General features: G+C 39.0%; 1 protein-coding gene and 1 non-coding gene across 2 annotated transcripts; both read right to left on the minus strand.

The window, feature by feature from the left end:
- Positions 1-632: 632 nt before the first annotated feature.
- LOC133734932 (small nucleolar RNA snoR101) lies at positions 633-694 on the minus strand. The gene has a single exon (XR_009858678.1). It is a non-coding gene; the product is annotated as a small nucleolar RNA snoR101 (small nucleolar RNA).
- A 9,389-nt stretch (positions 695-10,083) lies between these two features.
- Positions 10,084-15,869, minus strand: LOC133733440 (anthocyanidin 3-O-glucosyltransferase 5-like). The gene is made up of 2 exons (XM_062161057.1): positions 13,959-15,869; positions 10,084-10,835 (listed from the first exon to the last, which is right to left on the minus strand). The coding sequence occupies exon 1, from the start codon at positions 15,467-15,469 to the stop codon at positions 14,054-14,056; it is 1,416 nt and encodes a 471-aa protein (XP_062017041.1). The 5' UTR covers positions 15,470-15,869; the 3' UTR covers positions 10,084-10,835; positions 13,959-14,053.
- Between the last annotated feature and the right edge of the window lie 6,891 nt (positions 15,870-22,760).

Below are 22,760 nucleotides of genomic sequence, written 5' to 3' on the forward strand. Positions count from 1 at the left end.
TGCTACTCAGGTTTGGAGATTAGACTCAAAAGTAACTTTCTTTCTACTGTAAGAAGAAAAACAGAGGTCAGAGTAGAAGTCTAGAATTAGAAGCACACTATTCCGAAGAGGAGTATTGTTCATAAGCTATTCTTACGGTTTGGAGATTAGAAGCACACTGTTCCTTAGGGAGTTAGTATTCATAAACTACAGTAACCCCTATTCTGGTTTTCTTCTTGCTACCATAAATGATAGTAATACAATGAAAATGAACATGTTCTCTTCAAAACTGACATAGCAAAAGTTCATATTCTGAAATCTAATCAGTAAATGTCACAACAATTTTGTCTGAAGGGAAGACTTGTATGATCATTGACATTTTAAGTAAATGTCACAATTCATGTGTTTCTGAAATAGGTTTTTCCCTGAATGAAAAATGTACTGGGCTAGATATAAGCCCAACCCTGCCCCCCAAAAATCCTTGCTTCTGCTAGTATATTTCCAGCTGCTAGTATATTTCCAGGACAGAGACATACAGTACTCAACACACAAAGAGCAAAGTTTTGAATAGAATCAATCGATATATATATATATATATATATATATATATATATATATATATATATATATATATATATATATATAAAGAAAATTGCATCATTCAAAAGCATGTCAACATTGAACTTACCTGAAGTTCAGAGATCAAGTGTAAAGCATCATCTGCAATAGTGTTTTAACCTTGATCTCTTTACTTTGAAAAACTAGCCTGGAAATATTATAAACTTCAAAACAAATGTAGTGCAGATGATAAGTACCAGATCGCCAAAGTAATGCAGATGTATGATAAGATGTTTAAACTTCTCTGAAGGTATCCCAACGATGGCTCAATATTCAATTATTCATAACCTAACTCTAGTAAAACCATTTGTTCAGCGTATGATTCAGCCAATGCCATTTTAGAGAAACCAAACTTCCCAGTTCCTGTGATTTCATTTAGAGAGGAAATTAAACGGAACAGAAAAGCATTAGACTCAGAATGCAGATAGGATGTTTAAATAGGCTTTAGGGAGAATTTTTCAAACAGTACATGAACTAAAGGTTACTGTGAATTAAGGTGCCTAACTTTACACTAACTACACTTTGGTACCTGAATTAATAAAACCCGACACACTTTTGGTACACGCCGTCAATAACTCCGTTAGTTGGCATGCCACCTGGCATATTTTCAAGGGTAAAGTTGTCTCTTCAGATTTTTACTCAAGGCACCCATCTCTCTATCCGACTGTTTGCTGTCTTCTTCATCTATTTTTTTTTTTTTTTTTTTTTCAGCTCTCTCTCTCTCCCCGACTGTTCTCTGTCTCTTCAGATTTTCAAGGGTGAGATTCAACATACAACATCCACTAGATTTTCAAGAAACATAACAATGACTTCAATCTTTAGCACAAACCATCCTCCTCAATCTTTATTATCTTTCTACCTATAATGCATATCATGGACTTTGCTTCAATCCAATCATAATAAACCAAAGAAAACCCAAAACTTAACCAAATGCCATCAAAATCACTACTTGAACAGCAATAATCAAACAACCCAAAACAATCATTGACCCCAAATTCAATCACACTAACATAAATTCAAGAATTGGAGCTCAATAAAAACCACAAAACACAAATCTTTATACCAAAATTCAACTCACCACTGCTATCAGAGAGCTCGTAGGCCATCACAGCCTCTCAAGACTCAACCTTTCACTAATTCCAAACCAAACCCACGTCGAATTCACTCAAACTCCTCCGAAATTCGATCAATTTCGTTGAGAACTCGAACTGGTACCCAACGGTACCGTAGAAACCATGCCAATTCGTCAAAATTGAACCCAAATTTACGACCAGTAGGGTTCCGTGAGCTCGGAGAAGTTGAATTATCGGCTCGGCGAGTGGTGGAGAAGGCGATCGATTAGGGTTGATGGGGATTTGGAATACTTGTTCTAGATTTGGGGCGGAATTTCAAGTTTCAAAAGTTTAGGGGTGGAAAAAAAGAGAGTGTGGATTTGGAGATTGGAGGGGTCCGAAGGGAAGTCGCGGACTTCAAACCAGTTCTTCTGGCGCCCTCAGGTTTTTTTAATCACATATTATTCAATCAACCGACTGTTCTCTGTCTCGCCGATCTCTGCTACGTCACTGTTGCCGACTTGGAAGGTGGATTCAGAGGACGCAGCTTTGTTCTCGAGGTCTTGCGACAGTTTGAGTTTGGAGCCAGGCTTGGCGTGATGGTGATGGCGACTGAGGAGGGAGGTACAGACCAAATATATGCTGGGAAATTTTGTTAGCAGAGGACTGAGTTGAATCGGCTGCAGCAGGTTTGGCCTCGGCTTTTCCCATCTTGGATGTGGAGATGGAATTGAGGGAGAGAGAGTAAAAATACCAGACTACCCTTTAAAAAATAAATAATAACATAAGGTTAATGGTGTTATTGATGGCATGTACCAAAAGTGTGTCGGGTTTTATTAATTCAGGTACCAAAGTGTAGTTAGTGTAAAGTTAGGCACCTTAATTCATAGTGACCTAAGGTACTGTTTGAAAAATTCTCCCTAGGCTTTACAACAAAACAATATAAGCAAACTCAAGCAAATGATGGAGAATCTGGATTAATGAACCCAAATGACAAATAGTTGGGTCAATTAAGCATAACCAAAAGAACCAACTAAAACTACCATAAACTTGCAAAACAACACGAAAGCCATTTAAAGGGTTCTGCAAAGTTTCTAGCTTATGCTTGTAAATTGATAAGCTGCAATCAAATTAAGGAAGTATCATTAACTTAAAAAAAAAAAACCCTGAGAAATCTTCAATCCCTAGTCTATAACAAAGCAAAATTGTTCTCTCCATACTGTAAGATATCTAACTGACATTGTAAACACTACCCTAATAGATTATAGCTATTGACTTTCAGACCAAAATGGAAGCAATGTAAGTCATGTTCTCCATGTAAAGTTGCATTTACTTTCGTGGAATGATCCCAAATGCCAGAGTTTAAACGCTTAATCTATTAAGCAGCAGACTTTCAGAAAACTAAATTAAGCTCTCAGTCAAAGCAACATTTACTTTCTTGCTAAAGAGTTGTATAGTGCTTTCAGAAAATAGAAATTCAATTCCAAATGATTTGACCATTTGGAATATTACTCATTTTCACTTATATTGTGGCCGTAAAAAAATGAGATTATCAAAGAGAAAAACTTTCAACTTCAATTAAAAATATGAATGACATGAAAAAAAAAATTACGAAAGTTTCGATAAGCTTTGGGTTTTAAGTGTTTTATGGTTTGTCCAAAAAAAAAAATGTTTTATAGTTTTATTTGAAATGTTTTATATGTATCTATAAAACAAATTAAGTTTTGATGAGATCTTGTTTTTAAATTTTTATTTCATAAGAAGGTAGAGATTCATTTTAGGATTAAATTCAGTTTACCCCCCAGAACTTTGGGCCTAAAATCAGTCTAGTCCTTAAACTTTTTTTTAATCAGACTAGTCCTTGTACTTCCATTTTTCATCACGCACGTCCAAAAATCAAATTTGACTCAAAAGATGACATCACAAGCTGAGTTGGAGCCGACATTGGGGCCCACTTTTCAGACTTGCACCCTCAGTTTAAACGAAATGTCCAATCTACCCCTGCTACCCATATTCTACTTCTTCTTCGAAGACTTCACCTCTCTCTTTCTTCCTGGATTTAGATGGAAGGCGCCGATGATTCAACCACCTCAGATCTGCACCTGCAAAAATCAAAATCAAAATCCATACGAAGCAAAGGCAACCGCAAAAATCGAAATCGAAATCCATACATATGCATTTTCTCTCCCTCTCTCAGATCTGCACTGGCAAAGTCGAAATCGAAATGCATACGAAGCAAAGGCAACAACGACCTCCCCAACTTCTCGCCAGACAAAGCCGTCAAGCGCGACTGCACCAGGGCCGCTTCTTCTTCTTCAGCTCCAGCGAGTCATGTCCGGCCTCCAAGACGTCAGCCGATGCCTGGATGTGAGTTCACTCGCCGACGGAGCAGCATCCAGAACTGGTTTGGACACCCAAAGCTTTCTGGGTGTCTGACTTGTCTCTCTTCTCGCGTACCCAGCGCTTGCTGGGTCTCCGACCTCTCTTTCCTCGCCTTCTCTCTCCTCCATCCTCTCCCTCTATGTCCATTTATGCCTCGTCATTGAAGACATCACCGCCGAGGAGCTGAAGCAATGCGACGGCTTCGATCCCAAGAAGTCTCTGTTCATGGCCATCAAGGGTGAGATCGAAGACAATGGATTTGAATTTGTAGCAACTGGATTTGAGTTTGGGTTTTGGATTTGAATTGGATAGCAACTGGGTTTGAATTGGACAACAACTGTGTTTGAGGTTTTGATGGGTTCAGAAGAAGGAGGAAAGGGAATTGGATGGGTTTGGTGGCATGGAGAGACTTCTCCGATTTCTGAGTTTTATTTTATTTTATTTTATTTTATTATTTTTATGCTTAGAATGTCCATTCTGCCCTCCCTCAGGGTTTAAAAAGCTGAAGTGTGGGTCCCTATGTCTGCTCTAACCCAGCTTGTGACGTCATCTTTCGAGTCAAATTTGATTTTTGGACGTGCGTGATGAAAAATGGAAGTACAAGGACCAGTCTGATTAAAAAAAAAGTTTAAGGACCAAACTGATTTTAAGCCCAAAGTTCAGGTACTGGTTGTGATCAAAATTGAAGTTCATGTACCATCGACAAGGTTCTAAAAATCGGCCTGGGTGGCGCTAGTCTCCGGCGTACAGTTCCTATTTTGGCCTGGGCGAAGGTATTAGGCTCTGGCCTCTTAGGCGCCCGCCTAGGCGAGCTAGGCAGAGGTTAGGCGGCCTGAGCGGAGCAGGCTTGGCGCTGGGCGCTTGAAATTTTTTTTTTTTTTTATCCTCATTCGTCAAATCAACGATTGTCTTCTCTCACTCTCTTAGTTTACCGACAACCCAGAACTGAAAAATCCATATTCTAAACACACAAATCATAATTCAAAATCAGAATCATCTATTTGGGTGCAGAGAAAACATGGGATTCCGCTCTTTGGTTCAAGAAAAGCAAAAGCTTCAATCTTTACTATAATCCCCAATTTTCTTGACCACATTTTCTAGGCAACGAAACAGAGAGAGAGTAATAGCTTACCGTTAAAGATTGGAAATTGTAGGTGGAGATCTTGGAGGTCTCAGATCTGTGGTGGCCTTGCCTTGGGTCTTGACGCAGAGAAATGGAAGAGCTTGCCTTGGGTTTTGACGCACAGAAATAGAAGAGAGAGAGAGAGAGAGAGAGAGAGAGAGGTAGTTGGTTTGGTTTAATTAGTACTTCAGTGGGATAGGTTGGAATTAAGCCGAAGACTCAAGCTGGGATTTTTTTTATTTTTTTTATTATTATACTTATTGCTCAATTGAGGTGTTTGTCCATGCCATTCTTTCTATTTTCAAACATTATATATATCTTATATTTTTATTTAAATAATTATATGTTATAAAAATAAAAATAAAAATAAAATATAAAAATAAAAACCGCCTAGGCCTCTGGGCGCTAGTCCTCGGGTCACCGCCCGACTAGCGCCTAGCGTTTTTTAGAACTTTGACCATCGATAAGATGGAGGATAAGTTCAGGTACCATTTGTGATAATATCCCATATATAATTGAGAAACATAGCGAAAAAAACACAAACCACCAAAACTGATTCCATATGCAATTACAGAAAGATTCAACGTATGAAATCAGAAACTTCAGAAGGCCGAAATAAAGTAGAAGTGAACATCGAACAGATAACTGAAAAACCCAATTCATACCAAGTAAAAAAAGGACTAAATTCAGTTTAGTCCCTTGAACTTTAAGGCTAAAATCACTTTGGTTTTTGACTTTTTTTTTTTAATCACGATGGTCCTTGATCTTTCAAATTGCATCAGTTCCCTCCAAAATTTGAAATTAGCTCGAAAGATGACTTCACTTGCTGAGTTGGAGCCGACATAGGGCCCCATTTTTCAGCCTTTGACCCACAGTTTGGACGAAATGTTCAAACTACCCTCGTCAGCCATTAAACTCAGTCCAGTACGCCTCTCTCTCTCTCTCTAAAATTCCCGATCCTCTCTTTCGTTCTCTAAAATTCACAATACTCTCTCTTTTCAATTCCCAAACCATTACTACTACACTTGTTCTCAGAAATTCAAAGGCCGTCTTTTCTCCGACGATCTTGGCATCCGACAGTGGCGGGCTCGCTCTTTTCTCAGAACCAAGTCCAACTGTCGAGGGACCTTCAGAACGACAATGTATTGTCATGAGAGGAGGAGTTAAAGGAGGAACTAGGTCGCTGCTGAAGATGAGATTTAAGGGAAGTGGAGGTTCTTTACAGACTAAGAAGGTTGGTCCTTCATTTTAGAGTGAAAATCTGCAATAACCATCTCGCATTTCAAGTTTTTGTTGGGAAAGTTGATGAAGAAAGTAGCCCAAATCTGGGCCTTATTAATTTTTGGGTTATTTTTGCAACGTTTCTGTTTCTGCATTGAAACTTATAATAGAGTAAGTTAATACAATCAGCATTATTTGGTAGTGAAATAGTATGAATTTGGATCTACTATCGTTCTTGTTGTACTATTTTGGATTGAAAATGTGCTATACCTATCTGGTATTTGAAGTTTTTGTGGTTAAGTTTGTAATTTGAAGCAATGTACATTAATTGTCATTTTCTGGAAATGTTATGGTAATGTTAATTCTGGTAAATTTAAAGGATTAGATTAGGATTTGCACCGGAGAAGATGCTAAGAGGGAGGGGGAGGGAGAGAGAGGGTTTGAAGTGGGGCGGTGGCGGTGGTGCTCTACATTGGGGTGGTCAGTTGGAATTGGAGGTTGTCGAGATGGAAGGATAGGACTCTGATTGGAAGAAGAAAGGTGGGTTTGGAATTGGGGAGGTAAGGGAAAATGTCCATTTTACCCTTCTCGGCGGGTCAAAGGCTGAAAAATAGGCCCTATGTCGGCTCCAACTCAGCAAGTGACGTCATCTTTCGAGCCAATTTCAAATTTTGGACGCAACTGATGCAATTTGGAAGATCAAAGACCATCGTGATTAAAAAAAAAAGTCAATGACCAAAGTGATTTTAGCCCTAAAATTCAAGAGGGACTAAGCTGAATTTAGTCCTAAAAAAAACCCAATTTTCATTTCATCGAATAGATAACTGAAAGAGAGTTTCTATTGGGACCTCCAAATCTGCTCATTTGATCTCACTTTATTATGAATTATTAAATGACATATATAACCTACTATAAAATGACAATTAAGGACAATAATTATACCAAAAAAATATTATATTTATTTTATGTAGACTTTCTAATTCAATAATATTAGATTGTATTTCTTATTATTTTCCTTATCTATTTTCATTTTCCAATTTCACTACATACTCATTAAAACATTCATATATATTTAATAAGAATTAAAAATATGATTAAGATCATGTGACATAAAAATGTATGATATATATGTTGAACGCATATTGGTGAGGGAAAACAAAATAAATTCTCTTATGATTTATGATCTAAATCTAAGTCAATCCATTATATTGTAAAATTTTTTTAAAAAAAACTAGCTGTTAAAATATATATATATATATATATATATATATATATATATATATATATATTTAAATAATTAATTATGTGGTACAAAAAAATACAGAAAAAAATAAACATTAAAAAACAAATGATTTTTTTTTTGAGAATAAAAACAAATGATTTCTTCATTTTTTTTTTGCACAGCTAAAATAGAAAAGAAAAAAAAAAACAGAATAGTTCATGGCATTTTCTTATTGATTAGACATTATTATTTTTTTTTTTTGAACAAGGGCCGGTGCGGCTGCCCTCAAGCCTTCATAAATGAAACCAACGAATACAAGGGGGGGACATTGAGCCTAAACCCCAGATTACAATCTGCAACTAGAGTACATCCAGAAAATAAATCATGAGACGACTCTACTAAATACTTGTATTCCAATCCACACCAACTAGCAAAGAACGCGCTCCAGACGGTTCTATTTGCTTCCCAGCGGTGACACAACGGAAAGATTACTCGATCAGCAACTTTAATGCAGCAAAGCGTAATTTCCATTGTACCAGCTTTCCTATCATGTTGCCACTGGACTCTACATCCAGTGGCACGTAGTCTCACCCTGCCACTAGGAGGCAGCGACCATTTGACCAAGCAAGGAACTCGCCGCCTACCAAGAGCAGACAAGGCACTTTGAGTGCACACACGGGTACACAACCCGACTAGCCCTGCACAACAAGTGTTGGGTCTTATTACTCGCGATAATCGCAAACAAACTAAGCAACAGAAGCAAATAAAAACTATAAATAAAATAAAACTTGACGCAGAGCCCACTAAGTGAACCCAGCCCCAAACTGCAGCCCATAACAGGCCCATAGGCAGAGTCCCAGCCCAGGAATCCAAACCAGCAGATGGGTCGTTACCCACCAACCCGGCCCAACTGTGTTGCTGCATCGCACCGCCCCCAATCCTTCCTCCCCTCCACTGGCGCTGGGCCACCGTTACCCCACCTTCATCGTCCGGCCATCGGAGGGCCGCTCCAACCATTGCAAACCCCACATGTCCCCAATCGGAGAATGGAAGGCCCGCATCTGGTGTCGAAACCACACCGGCAGACAGACCACAAAGCCACCGATCCCGACCAGCCAACCTTCGATCTACATCAGCCAGCCACCGAGCCCAGCTTGCCGGCCACCTACAACCACCAAACCCCGCTCCGGCCCGCTTCCACTCCGATCCCAATGGGATCTCGGCCCACCGCCACGACACAGCCACGCCAATCGACCGAGGAAGAAAGAGAAAACCACCATCTCCCGATCCCAGATCTCAAGCTTGAGCCACGCCCACGAAACAGATCACCCGTCCGGCCACATCCGTCGTGCACCAGCTAGGCCAGAAGCCATCACCAGCGCAGTGGCGCAGTCGGACAGGAACAAAGGCTGACGACGGCGTCCTCTCTATTCCAGCTCGTGGGGCGCGTTCCCTCTGTCCCCTCTATTAGACATTAATTTTTGAAACTGAAGTTTGATTAAGAAATGTATATTTAGTTAAGATTTATAGAGTGATTAAATCATTGAAATGACTAAATTTTTTATTTTAAAGATAATAATTTGTTTGCAAATTATATGAGTGAGGTTATTTGAGGTAGTTTAATGAGGTTTAGTGAGTAAATTTAGTATTTGAAAATTTGATAAGAGGTGTAAAAAGCAGAGGTAAAGTGAGTAAATTTGGAGGTTCCAATAGAAAAACTCTAACTGAAAACCCAATTCATACCAAGTAAAAAAAAAAACCCAATTTTCATTTCTTCGAACACATAACTGAAAACCCATATCATACCAAGTAAAAAAACCCAATTTTCATTTCATAGAACTGAAAAAACAATCAAACACACACCCCTCTTCTTTTGCTGAAACCTCTCTCCCAAACTTGATCAAAATCTTGGCATACACCTCTTCCAAAACAAACCCAAACGTAGCTGCCAGAGACGATCAAATTCTTAGATCTCTCCTCTTCTCCTTTCTACTTGGCTATCAAAATCTCTCCTTCTCTTCCTGAAAGCTCCCTCCCAAAATTGATCAAAACCTTGGATCCCTCCTCTTCTCCTCTCTACTCCAACAACACAATCTATATCACAAAACCTTCAACCTCTCCCAATCAATCACTCAAATCCCAAACTTAGCAAGACTTCTTCTGTTTCCTACAACCGGATTTAAGACAACAAAACAGACAATCAATTATCAACAATCAATCATCCGAACAAACGATTAAGAAGAAATAAAAACTCACCAACGATTAACAAAAAGCCAAACCGTCAAACCGAAAGACTGAAATAGCCTTTCGCCAGAGAACTTTTTCAAACATCTGTAATTGAAGAAACTCAAGAAACGAAGACAGCAAAAACCCATCGCACAACAACCCTATCAAACAATACCAAATTGTAATTGACACTAAAAGGAAAGGTAAAAGCGCCACTTCACTTTGAGCCTAATGAACAGTGCTGTGAACAACAGACGATCTTTACTGTTAAATGAACGGTTGAATGAACAGTCCACGAGTTTTAAATGTATGCATGTATAATAATAATTCTTCACTTATTACATACTAGTTTTCAGCCCAAAATCTTGGAATTGTAGCTATTATTAACATTTCACAAAGCCCCGGAAATATTGTCGTCATCATTCAAAACAAACATGAAATGAAACATTACGAAGGCATATGCTGTTCATAAATCACAAGCTACAGTAATTAATTAATGGAAAATGATTTGTGGCCTCAATGAGGCCTAAGATTTGTGGCCTCAATCTTAGGTGTCATGCCATATCACCTACACACATCACTAATTTGTCAAATCATGACATGTAATTCTTGTGAAAAAGACAATCTTATTGACAGGACCCGCCCCGAATTTCACCCTGAAATCCGAAGTGGACCTGCGGGGCCCACCGTAGAAGAAATTCTACCGAAAATTCAACCGAAAATTAGGCAGAACTTCCCCTAAAGTGGACAACCCAAAACCTGTAGAAAGAAAATTTACACTTCTAAATCATCCATCCTTATTCTCCTGGAGCCACCCTGCTCCCCCAAACAACATCAACCAAATTCACAACACACAAATCTCAACTTAATAACCTTAATTCCGCAGGTAATCAGAGCAATTCTAATAGAAAGGTAAATGAGGAAAACCTAATTCAAGGCAATTGCGGAAGCCATACTGTTGACTATGCCTCGACTCCATGTACGCCCGACCTCAACTAATTTCTCCTGCACACTGGGCATTTGAAACCGAAGGGCCCAGGGGAAAGTACATAAAAACGTTAGCGTGAGTGGACAAAAATAAATAATTTAATATGAATAAAACAAAATAAAACTTCATACTTTCCCACATTTTTCGATATATAAAATCCGGATGCATGCAACATTTATAGAACACTTAAGAAAATAATCCGAAAAACGTTGAACTCCAGAAAACCGACTAGCCCTGCTAGTCAAAACAACAGAGTAAGAGATTGAAATTTCAATACTCGAAAATATAAGTCCAGCCCCGCTGGTTAAGAAAACTCAGACTAGTCCCCGCTAGTCAAAAATAGTATAAGTAGGGGAAGATGATAGCCATACGAATAAGCCACTCAGGCTTGGTTGGGTGATAGCCTCCCAGGCTAAAGAACTCCCATAACTCCCGTAATATACCCTTACGCCACTAAGTGTAGCGATAGGATACTGGGCTACAGAATTACTGTCACAAAGACAGTAATCTGCGCCACAAAGGCGGAAGGGCAACGGTGATCCCATCACCGCGCCACAAAGGCGGAAAATCAATGCTAGCATGATAAAATCACCCCTCAGTATGGCACAGGGAAACATAACCGAAAATCCAGTAAATCCAAAATACATAAGGCTTCCCCCATCTCTCGTTAAAGAATTTCCAACGACGTGTCCCACACGCCAAAAGTATCTCCAAATCAATAGCAGAAAAGCGAGATCAAACAAAATCACAATTCTCAAACCGAAATCATTACTAAGGCATTCCCAATGCCAAAACCAAAGATCGAATAAATAAACAAAAAATAATTCCATCGAAATCCCATTTCGAAACTCCTTTAGAAGTCTCAAATCGAAATAAAATATAATTAGAGAATAATTCCGGAAATAACCTCGGAAATAAGATAATTCACCATTAAGATTATAAATCAAAAGCAATTTCGGAAACGAATCAATAATGAAAGTATTTATATGAGATAATACGAAATCAATTTATAATCTCATACTCGAAATGTAAATTGATGAATAAATAGAGCATACTTTAAGAAATAATGCATGCATCAATTACTTAAAAACAAAAGTCCACTCACAGTACTATTCCGACGATCACGTATACGAGTTCCTTCATCGAGCCAGGGCTCGGTACGACATCCTGTACACGATTATATTCCGTGAATAATTATTCAACAATTTAATATAATTCCTAAACTCAATTCCTCATAATTTACATCTCCCATTCTCCTCGGATTCAGCCCAAATTATACCACTAATACCAATTCGTTAATCTAAAGGTTCCAAAGCAGAACCGAGAGATATCCGACGGTCGGATTCTCGTAATTCGATAATCGAAACCCTAAACTTCAAAAATTCATAATTAATTTCAAGTTTCTCCAAAAATCACCAAACTTCACATACAAGCTCTACAACATTTATAGAATTTAATGGGCTAAAAACTGGAATTAAAACACTGCCCTACACGCCTCCACGCGCCACCAACAGTGGCGGCGCGTGGGCCCCACGCGCCGGCGGCCACCACCTCCGATGGCCACCAAATTTGGACAGTAGCATCTACTCAACACACCCAACCATTCATTCAACTACAACAAGTTCCAATTTTACCTGAAAGAGCTCCAATTCGGCCGATGAACACAAGCCCAGAAATTTCTCAAGAACCCTAAAATTTCAATTCATCAATTCGACTTCTACACAACAAATCGTGACACAAGGCCATAGGGGAAATGATCAGTGATGAAAACCGAACCTTCGATGCCAATTTCGTGGCCGGAAACGGCCGGAATCGCCGGAAATCGATGAAAGTTCCGATCGGCTACAGTAACCTTCACAGCTCAATTCCGAGCTCCACCGGTCGAGCCACCGCCAAACACCACCCCAGGCGTGACAAGGAGGAGGAGGCGAGCCTGCCGGTGCCCGGATTCCGTCGTGGGTCGGCCGGAGAAGGAAGAAACCGGAGGGAGAAGAAATCGGGCCGAAGAGGAAGAAAATGTCGGGGGAGAAGAGAGAGAAAAGGCCGGGTAAGTTTCCAAAAATGGAAACTTACCACAGTAACTTGGCTATTTATAGAAACTTACCATGAACAGTAACCTTAAACAGTAACTTTACTATTTCGCTTATAACTATCGCATACGAGCTCCGATTTTTACGAACCACATATGCACGCGCTCGGTTTAACGTCCTCTACAACTTCCATGAAGAACATTTTCCCAAATTTTGACCCGAACAAAAAGTCAACTTTTAGGGCCACTAAAGTTGCTGAAAAAGAGTAAAAGTAAAACAAATTACCGTTTACTGTCCAAATGACTAGTAAACCGGTGAATTTGGGTTCGGGACGTTACACTTATCCTTCCAAAATCTAATGAATCTAAGTTATTTTGGCTTTCTTCTAAACAAAAATTATTTTGGTTTTTTTGTTTCATTTTTTCTTTTCGTTACACTCATGATTAGATTTAAACAACAATTTTTTTTTTCGTCAATCAAAAATAGAAAAAAATTAATGTAATTCAGTCAATAGATTTGCATAACATATGTATATGAATTCAACCTTTGTTGGGCTCCTGTAAATTTTGAAAATAATGTGAAAAATACATATTCATATGATTATATATATTCTTTTGTTCATTTTTCTCTCTCTTTATGTAGCTAGGGTTTACACGTTATATTTGAGTTTATTATTTTTTGTTTGTTTTTTCCCTTATATTTAGATTTGTAGATGATAATTAATGGCTGGAATTTTTTCTTACCTCTTAATTTAGACATAATACCAAATTCAATTTATTAATGCTATTTTTTTGGATGAAATTAATCAATATTTGTAAAGAAAAGTCAATGCCTATTTCTTTACTACATTGATGCTATTTGGAAAGAACAATTATAGGAAAGAATTTAATTAAATGAAGAAAAATATTTGTCAAAGAATTTGTAGACATATCTCTTAAATTAATACATAATTAATAGCTTATCTTTTTTTTTTCGTCACCTAATTTAATTCATTAATGTAATTGATTCATCCCTTAACATCTAGAAGGAAATATAAAAGGGTAGAATTGGTGTTGCAATAGTATGATGTGGCAAGATTTATTATGTGAAATTGAAAATAAAATTTGTATTTGCTTACATGGCATGACACCTAGGATTTGAGGCCACAAATCTTAGGCCTCATTGAGGCCCTATATCATTGCCCTTAATTAATAGGCGAAATCCCACATTCCATCAACCTGTACTTCCATCCCTCCACTCCTTCCCCAAGCGACTTAGACACCCGCCAGATGACCCACCACCACCCAAAGCCTCCACCGCACTCTGCTGCATCTTTCTCACCCTCCCCCTCATCTCCTTCCCTTCCTCGCCTTCCACCACCAACCTCACCACCCTCTCCACCTCCGCCCTCCCCACAACTCCCTCCTCTCCCGCCTCCGGCCTCACCGCCACTCCCATCTCCACCAACGCCCTCGCATTCATCTTCTGCTCCGCGTAAAGCGGCCACGCCACCATCTCCACCCCGTGCACCACGCTCTCCATCACAGAGTTCCACCCGCAGTGCGTCACAAACCCACACACCGAGGGGTGGCTCAACACCGCCACTTGCGGGGCCCACGTCGCCGTCACCAGCCCCGCCCCTCGTGTCCTCTCCAGAAACCCATCCGGCAAATACGACGCCGTAAGGGAAACATCACCACCAACTTCGAAGAAGCTTCCCGAAGCACCATCCGCTCCGGGAGGTCTCGCCACCCAGAGGAATCGTTTTCCACTCAGCTCCAACCCATGAGCCAACTCCACCATCTGCTCCGCCGACAGCGTCCCTCCGCTGCCGAACGACAAGTAAACAACCGAGTCACACGGCTGCTTGTCCAGCCACGTCAGCAACTCCGATTCCACGTCAACCTCTTTGTCTTTGGTTAGGGGTCCGATGGGATGAACCGTCGGCATCGGCAGATTGACAAAGAAAGGGTGGTTTTTAAATGCGCAAAGCGGTACCGGCTCGAGTTCTTCCCATGTGTTCACGAAAATGCCCTTGACGAGTGGGAACCGGTTGCATAGAGGCAAGACTTCTGGTACCAGAACATCAGGGAGAAGATCGTCAACCCACAAGGGCATGCAACCTGGAAGAAAAACCCTCTCTTTGATTTTACCATAATCTCCTTTGACCTCTGCATGAAGCGTAGGGAAGTAAATGGTCAACGCCAGAAATGAAGCGGAGGCGGTCAAGAAAAGATACGTTGGGATAGAGTGGTCGCTGGCGGTCTCAAGGGCTTCGGCACAAAACGGATCGACGATTAGAGCCTTTGGCGGCGGTTTGTGTGAGTTTAAGTTGGTTAGCACCGAGGGCAGTAAACGAAGGCTCTCTCGGACAATTTGAAGGATCCGAATTGCTATGCTGTCGTTGCTTGACATATCAACATGAGGGAGGTGGATGACGTGGAGATCGGAAGGGAGGGTGGGGTTGTTGTTGAGCAGCTGAAGCTGCGCGGGTGGTGCATCGGTGGTGATTGCAAGGAAGCTGACCTGGAAGCCGAGGTCGACGACCAGCCGTTTGGCTAGCTCGAGGAGAGGGGTCACGTGACCCATGCCCGGACTCGATAGCACCGCTACGTGTGGCTTCTGGGTGTCTTTTCCATCCACCGCCATCACCAGGTGATTTTTTTTTTTTTTCTCGTTTTTGTGAGAAGACAGAACTGGGAATGCCAGAAGGTGCAGAACTGGGTTTATGAAGAATGAAAGTTAATCGTTAACCAGGATGTCAGCAGTACTAAACAAAATAATCTTCAACGAATAAAGTAATTGTTAATTCTAAAAAAAAAAAAAGAAGAAGAATAAAGTAATTGTTAGGTGTACTATCTTTGGATTTTATGTCCTTATGTATCACCAAAAAAGTAAAAACTAATTAGCTTAGAAAGAAGGATTAAATTATAAATTTGGTATCATTTAAAAATTGTTAATGTTCTTGTGTCATTCCGAATGTGGGGTTCCACGGTCCCGTAATCCCAAACTAACGAGAAACCGATTTGTTAGGTGTATTTTCGTGGCCGGCTTTTGCATACAAATTTTCCGAATTAAGTTGATCTTCTTCGATGTAACAATTAATAATATTACAAGGCAAAAGTTCAGACCGACAAAAGAACATGTAGCTCGATCATTTGGCACTAATGGCTTATTTTTGTGGAGAACCAAAACCCTTTTATACTAAAACAATGTGGTTTGGCAACAAATAGAAATGAGAAGCAACTAGAGTGGCTATTAAACAAAATGTCACCCAATTGTACATGCAAATGTCTTACGAAATTTATTCTAACAAAAAAAAAGTTATACCAAATTGCAGCACACACATGGATAACCAAACAGTGCGATTTGGCGGAAATCAAAATATGAAGATTGAAGACTCGAAGTCATTATCTGCTTTTTTTACCCTTTTTTTTTTTTTTCCTTTTATGATAATGCATGTCAATTTAAGTTCTATATGCCTTTGCCTAAAACCCAAAGAAATGGGCCATGTGGCCTTTTCAATAAACTAGTTCAAATTGGGATACAACTTATCAGCCAAAACTGAGAAACCCTAGATTAGGTATCTAGACCAGCGATTGAATTTTGGAGCGCAAGGTTAGGGTTAGGACAGGCGACTGCATTTGCAAGAGATCTAAAGAAGCAGCAACACAACGATATGAAGACGCTGATCAAGAAACTTATCGCAAGCTTTTCCCCATTATTTATCAGAACCCTGGCAGTACTAGTTGTTTAGAAAAAAGCAAGGACTGTGGTGAAGAAAGGCTTCGGACCATTAGGGGTTGCGGATAAGTCCCTGTACATGTGTTTTGGTGAATCTCCTCTGCACATAGTGCAGGAGTGCACTGTTTTGATGTCACCCAACCGGAAAAAGGGGGATATAACCCTACTTCATCTGCATTCTTTATGGTTCCAACGACGAGAGACTCTTCTTTTATAAAAGAAAAAGTTCAATGGTCTTTTATATAGCGAGCTGATTTCACTTCAATCTCAGTTGTGAATTTTAATTGTGAAAGCAAGTAAATTAACACAAGGCCAAATAGGCAAATACACAGCAAAAGATTTGTTTGAATGCATAATTCACAACAATCTTATATATATACTGTTATACACCCCCATCATCTTCTACTCTCAAACCAAAATGCTAGCTTGCTCCATCTTCGGAGACGAAAAGAAAAAGGGCGTTCGGTTTTAGTTAGGTCACGACATAGGAAGTGAGCATTTCATTGGCCCTCCATTTACCCAACTTCCAAACCCAGTTTTAGAAAGGAAGGCAATCCTCAAATCCAAACACTGAGGGTTCAATACAACCTTTTCGGCTCCCCACCAGCCAGTCGTATATGTAGTTGAAACAAACATTGTCAGGTTGAAACTCACAATTGCATTCTCATCTCGTTGCCTATTGATCTCTTCTGAAACCCATCTATTCATTGTCATTGTTTGATATTTTGATATCTTCATGTGCACCGGTCTATGCTCCATGTATCCCAACTCAAATGGCTCTACAGAGTACATTGCAAGAAAGTTGTTGTTGTACAAAATCGAGCCCTTTATGCTGTTGACATGAACCGTCGAGACCAAGTTGGGGTTCTCTATTTTAAGGGTTATATCCCAATCAGCCCCGAATATTGTGTTTGAGATGTTAAAATTAGATAGAAAAAGAGAGTCGAGTTGGAAACTTGGAGTTTGGGGAACCAAGGACATGGAGGTGAAAAAAGAAGGCAAGGACAAGACTGTCCCAAATGTAACCATTAGAATTATGAGTTGGACTACGGTAACTTTAGAAATGTAGTGTGATTTCATTGACTGCTGAACATGAGGGTTTGAATTAGGGTTATTTGAAATTGGAAGTAGGGGTGAGCTTTCTGGGCCTTCCGGAGCTTTGAAGTTAATTTCCATTGGAATTAAAAAGCTATGAGTGGAATTTAATGAAAGTCTTTATGAGAAGACGAAAGAGAGATAGGTGCGAAGAAAGTTATTTAGAATGAGAATGTCTTGACAACTTAAATAACTTTTAGAGATTGTTAGAAACAGAAATATTTACAATGGTATTTGTTAAAATTCAGTCAAAATGAAACGGTTTTAGGTATAGAAAATAAATAACTAGATTGAAAACGAACATGCATGTGCTAAAAATGTGTACATCATTTTTTCAATTAATTAACAGACAAAACAAAAAAGGTTAAAAATCACGACCATCTTTTGAATTAATGCTAAAATAGTACAATTCTTCTTAAAATGATCAAATGTTTTGAATACTCGTGGACAAGATATAAGAATTTGCTTCCCTGTTAGTTTGTTCTTCATCTAGATGAGTTGCATTAAGTATATGATGTTAACTATCCCTTTAAAAAATTTGGGCACTAATATTATGCTCTTAGAATAACGTAAAATTGCAACTTATTACATGATGCTCCATCTTCATTAAACTAGGATTTTACGGGCCAAACATCATTTCAGCCATTAAGCTAGTTTTATGATCACAATGTGGGGTATTTGTATTCATTTGTACCACATGATTGTGAAAATATAAGGACAGAATATGATTTTCTGGAAAACGAGGATTGCAGTGCACTGATCAATCCTTACTGGGCAGCAGAAACCAAAATAACAAACTAAACACCAGATTTTGGTTACGCAGTGAAAACCTCAAGTATGAGATTAAAAACACTGCGGGGCTCTTACTCTTGAGAACCCAAAATAAAGATCATCATATTGAAAATGATATGTTCTTTTACAAACTTTGAATAGCACTAGCTCGGCTATAAGATTCACACAAAATCTAATACAAAGTTTGTCTTCCTTCTAGAACTCCTTCACTTGAACGATCTTCAAATCTTGTTCTTCTTTCTTCACCGTCTCTCTACTGATCTCAAGAGAGTTTTATGCATATGAAAGCATGATCAATAACACTTATACATGGACCAAGCGTATTGACACTTTGTGAAAACTCAAACTCAAGCAAACATGCAAGACTCTATCAATATTCTTGCCTGTCTAGATACCCACCTTCTGCCGTGTATATTTCTCAAATATATGCAGTACCAACGGCAAAAACCTCTGACCTAAAGATTCTAACCTAATTCTCATTTAATTATGAAAGAAACTTTCCATATAAGAAATTCAGCAAATCTTAAGGAAAATCAATTAGGAATAGACAAGTACTAAAAACCCTAGGGCATCAATACTGCGATTTTAACCACCAGAAGAATCTTTAAAAACGTAAATACATAAAACCAAAAACCTACTTTCCAAAATCGGACTCCACATGAAATTGACTGTAGACTCGGGGATTGCAACACCTGTTGCAATCCCATGCTTATGCAAATGCATTTACCTGTTTTCCTGAGATCAGTAAAGACTCTTTGAGCTTTGTATGGGAATGCCAATACGACATGTACAAGAATTGTACCTACAATCTCCCCCTTTGGCATTCCTATACAAAACATAGATTAGGACAAACTCTCCCCCTCAACAAGTACAGGAGGAACATCACAACTCTTCGTCCATTCATTCCTGAAACACTTATCACACACTGGTAAAATGCATAAGATAGAATAATGTTATCACAGTCACACATCACAGTCACACATCTAATTTCTCCCCCTTTTTGAATAGGAATGACAAAGGTAACATACGTAGCGGAAGCAATGTAGAAGGAAGATAGTCCAAGTATTAATACTCCCCCTAAGTGTGACCATGTTATGAGAGATGCAAGAATGAAATGCAAACACACAATGAGTGGGTTGTATCCAAATGCTAAGAACAGATTTAATTCGCATAGCTTTTCCAACAAGAGCAATACCACTTAACCATAAACAAGAGTGCAACAAAATAAGTTCACACGAGTGAAATTTTTCCGACAATCACAAGGTAAGATAGAGGGTGATCGAGTATTCTATACCTCTTGTTGTGAAAAGTGAACATATATATATCTCAAGATGGGGTGTGTAATATTTGTGGAAACCTGAAAAGCAAGGCTTACATACGAAACACATTTAAGCACATAAACTTTGTTCCCCCTTATAACATCGTGTGGGCAGGATTTTGAATTTTTCTTTTGGCCTTTCACACAAAGTAACATTTTTGCTCAAGAAGACTACGACCCATGTAACAAGTATTATGCTAGCAACTCCCAAGTCAGATGACTTTAGGGTACTAGATGTAACAAGGACATCCCAAAAAGCACATCTACTTGAGTCAATAGTTTCACAATCCACCGGGGTGACCAAACCATTCCCGTTTCTTCCCAATCCTCATATCGTTCGTCACGACCGAGACCTATTTACTTTGGGAATAGCCTGGCCATGCTCCATTAACCAACTACATTTTTTTTTTTTATATCAAGGAGCAACCAACAAGAGTAATTTCGTACATGAGCAATGAGAACAAGCCAACCATCAATTAAGACTTACCACCACTTAGAGTATGTGTGCATGTGAGGTTTCAAGATTGTAGAGAATATGTTGTTCAAGCTCACAATTACAGAGTGACGTAAGTACAAGTTCAAAACGTGCAAGGCACCTTATTGCACACAGATTTAAAGAAAAGAGTATGGCCCTTGTCAATCTAAGTTCAAAATAATCTGTCAAACACTCGGGGATACAAACCACTATTTTTCAATTCTAAATTTCCAGAAACTGAACCTAACAATGCAGAGACATAAAGAAAATGCACCAATACTATCATGAAGACATACACCATGAATGCATGCAAAATGGATCAAATGAAGTGAGAGTATCAGTACTTAGAGCATCCACCAACGGTGCTTCTAAGTGATTCAAATTGAGGTATGTCTAAAGGCCTAGTAAACAAATTAGCCAATTTGTGATCAGTAGGAACAAAAGCACGCTCAAACATATTATCAAGATTATCCATATGAGTAGAAAAACGATTATTTGAACATTTTTTAATCCATATTTGCTTCTGCTTCGTTTTTGGTTCCAGATTCACGGGGATTGAAGCTAACTTTGCAATCCTGGCGATCTGATTCAGACCCTCTTTCAACTCAGCTTGCAACGAGGCATGTGAGTTAACTCCCAAAGTTTTCCTCTGATTTTGAGTAGCCCTGCGAAGTATATTGCACCTAGGACGTATGTGTCCTAATTTTCCACAATAATGACAAGTAGGAACAAAGTTTTTGGAGTTGTGAATATACCTGGGCTGACGCACAGACATGTGACTGTCAGAACTTACCTGAGCACCTTTTTGATAGGTTTGAAGGGCTAAATTTGTCTCTGATCTTTTGGGCAACTTGGGACCATAATCATTGTTATTTGAAGCTTGTGACTGATCCAATGAACTTTCACACCCCACACCTTTAACAAAGTTTAAAGACTTGCAAGACTCACTTTCATAACCTAACCCTTCTTTGTTGCCATGAGTTTGACCAAAGCCCATCATCTTGGAGACTTTTTCAGACCCTATAGAGAACTTGTTGAAGGTTTCCTTGACTTTGAGTAGCTCATCCTGCAATTTCTCATTTTCAAGGGTTAGTGAAACATTTAGAGTAGACTGAGCCTTGACTTCAACCTGCAAAATTTTGATTTTGTTTATAAGCTCATCATGCTCCTTGTCCCAATTTTGAGATTTGACCTCACCCTGCAAAACTTTAATCTTATCATCAAGGTCAGTACGTTCTTCTTCCCATTCTTTTAAAGAAGTATCAAATTTTTGCTCAATTTTCATCTTTTCCACTCTTAAAGATTCAATTTCTTCTTCAAGTTTTTTATTTTTTCGAAGAACAATTTTGGAAGCATTATACAATTGCTTACACTTTTCATTTGTTTCTTCATCAAGAGTATCATCTTCCAAGTCAGAACCATCAGAAAAATCAATATTAAGAGAAGAAGTAAGAGCAAGATTTACCTCTTCATTCTCAGATTGAGAGCCTTCATCACTATCACTCCAAGTAGATTTTAGAGCCTTGTTTCCACGCAAATTATACCTTTTATTGCCACAATCGGCAGCAAGGTGACCAATTCCACCACACTCAAAGCATTTAGGTTTGTTAGGCAAAATTTTCGAAGAGTTTCCAAAGGATTTGTTTTTTAAAATTTTTTTGAACTCTTTTGTCAAAAAAGTTAAATCCACAGAATCATCAACAATATAATCTTTCTTTTTAACAGAAGAGAAAGCAATATTTTTTACCTTTTTCTCGGGCTTGATCCTCATCTCAAAGGTTTTGAGATTACCTATCAGTTCGTCAAGAGAATAGGTGTCCAGGTCTTGAGTCTCCTCTATGGCAATTTGCTTGGCTTGAAATTTTGAAGGAAGAGCTCTGAGAAATTTCTTGACTATTAGATGCTCCTCAAATGGATCATCAAGGCTACGGCATTGGTTTGTCACATTGAGAAGTCGAGCGTGAAAATCATCAATTGATTCATCTTCCCCCATGGTCATGTTCTCAAATTCCAATACGAGTCTTTGAAGCTTCTGACCTCTAACCTTCTTGTTTCCCTCATAAGTAACCTGAAGTAGATCCCAAGCTTGTTTGGCTGTGTCACAGTGGCTAATTCTCATCCTCTCCTTCTTGGACAAAGCTGTGAATAGTGAATTCTTTTCCTTAAAGTCACAAGTTCTATCACGAACTTCTTCTTCTGTCCATTCCTTCCTAGGTTTGAGAACCCTTGCAGAGGACCCTTCTACTTTCTTTGAATCTTCTGCCTTGGTTGGGTGTTCCCATCCATTCTCAACTATATTCCACATGTTTTCATCTTGAGAGTAAAGAAAAGCCCCCATCATAATCTTCCATTGTGAATAGTCTTCACCATCAAACAAAGGCGGACAATTTATAGAACTAGAGGCTCTGTTATATTCACGTTCCATCCTTGACCATGGATCAACTAAAAAAGCTTTAGAACCTGCTCTGATGCCAAGTGAAAATATAAGGACAGAATATGATTTTCTGGAAAACGAG

This window comes from Rosa rugosa, chromosome 2, assembly GCF_958449725.1.
Source record: "Rosa rugosa chromosome 2, drRosRugo1.1, whole genome shotgun sequence".
Lineage (NCBI taxonomy): Eukaryota > Viridiplantae > Streptophyta > Magnoliopsida > Rosales > Rosaceae > Rosa > Rosa rugosa.

Coding starts and splice junctions, on each gene's coding strand:
- LOC133733440 (XM_062161057.1), bottom strand. CDS start 15,469: ATGGCGGTGGATGGAAAAGACACCCAGAAGCCACACGTAGCGGTGCTA.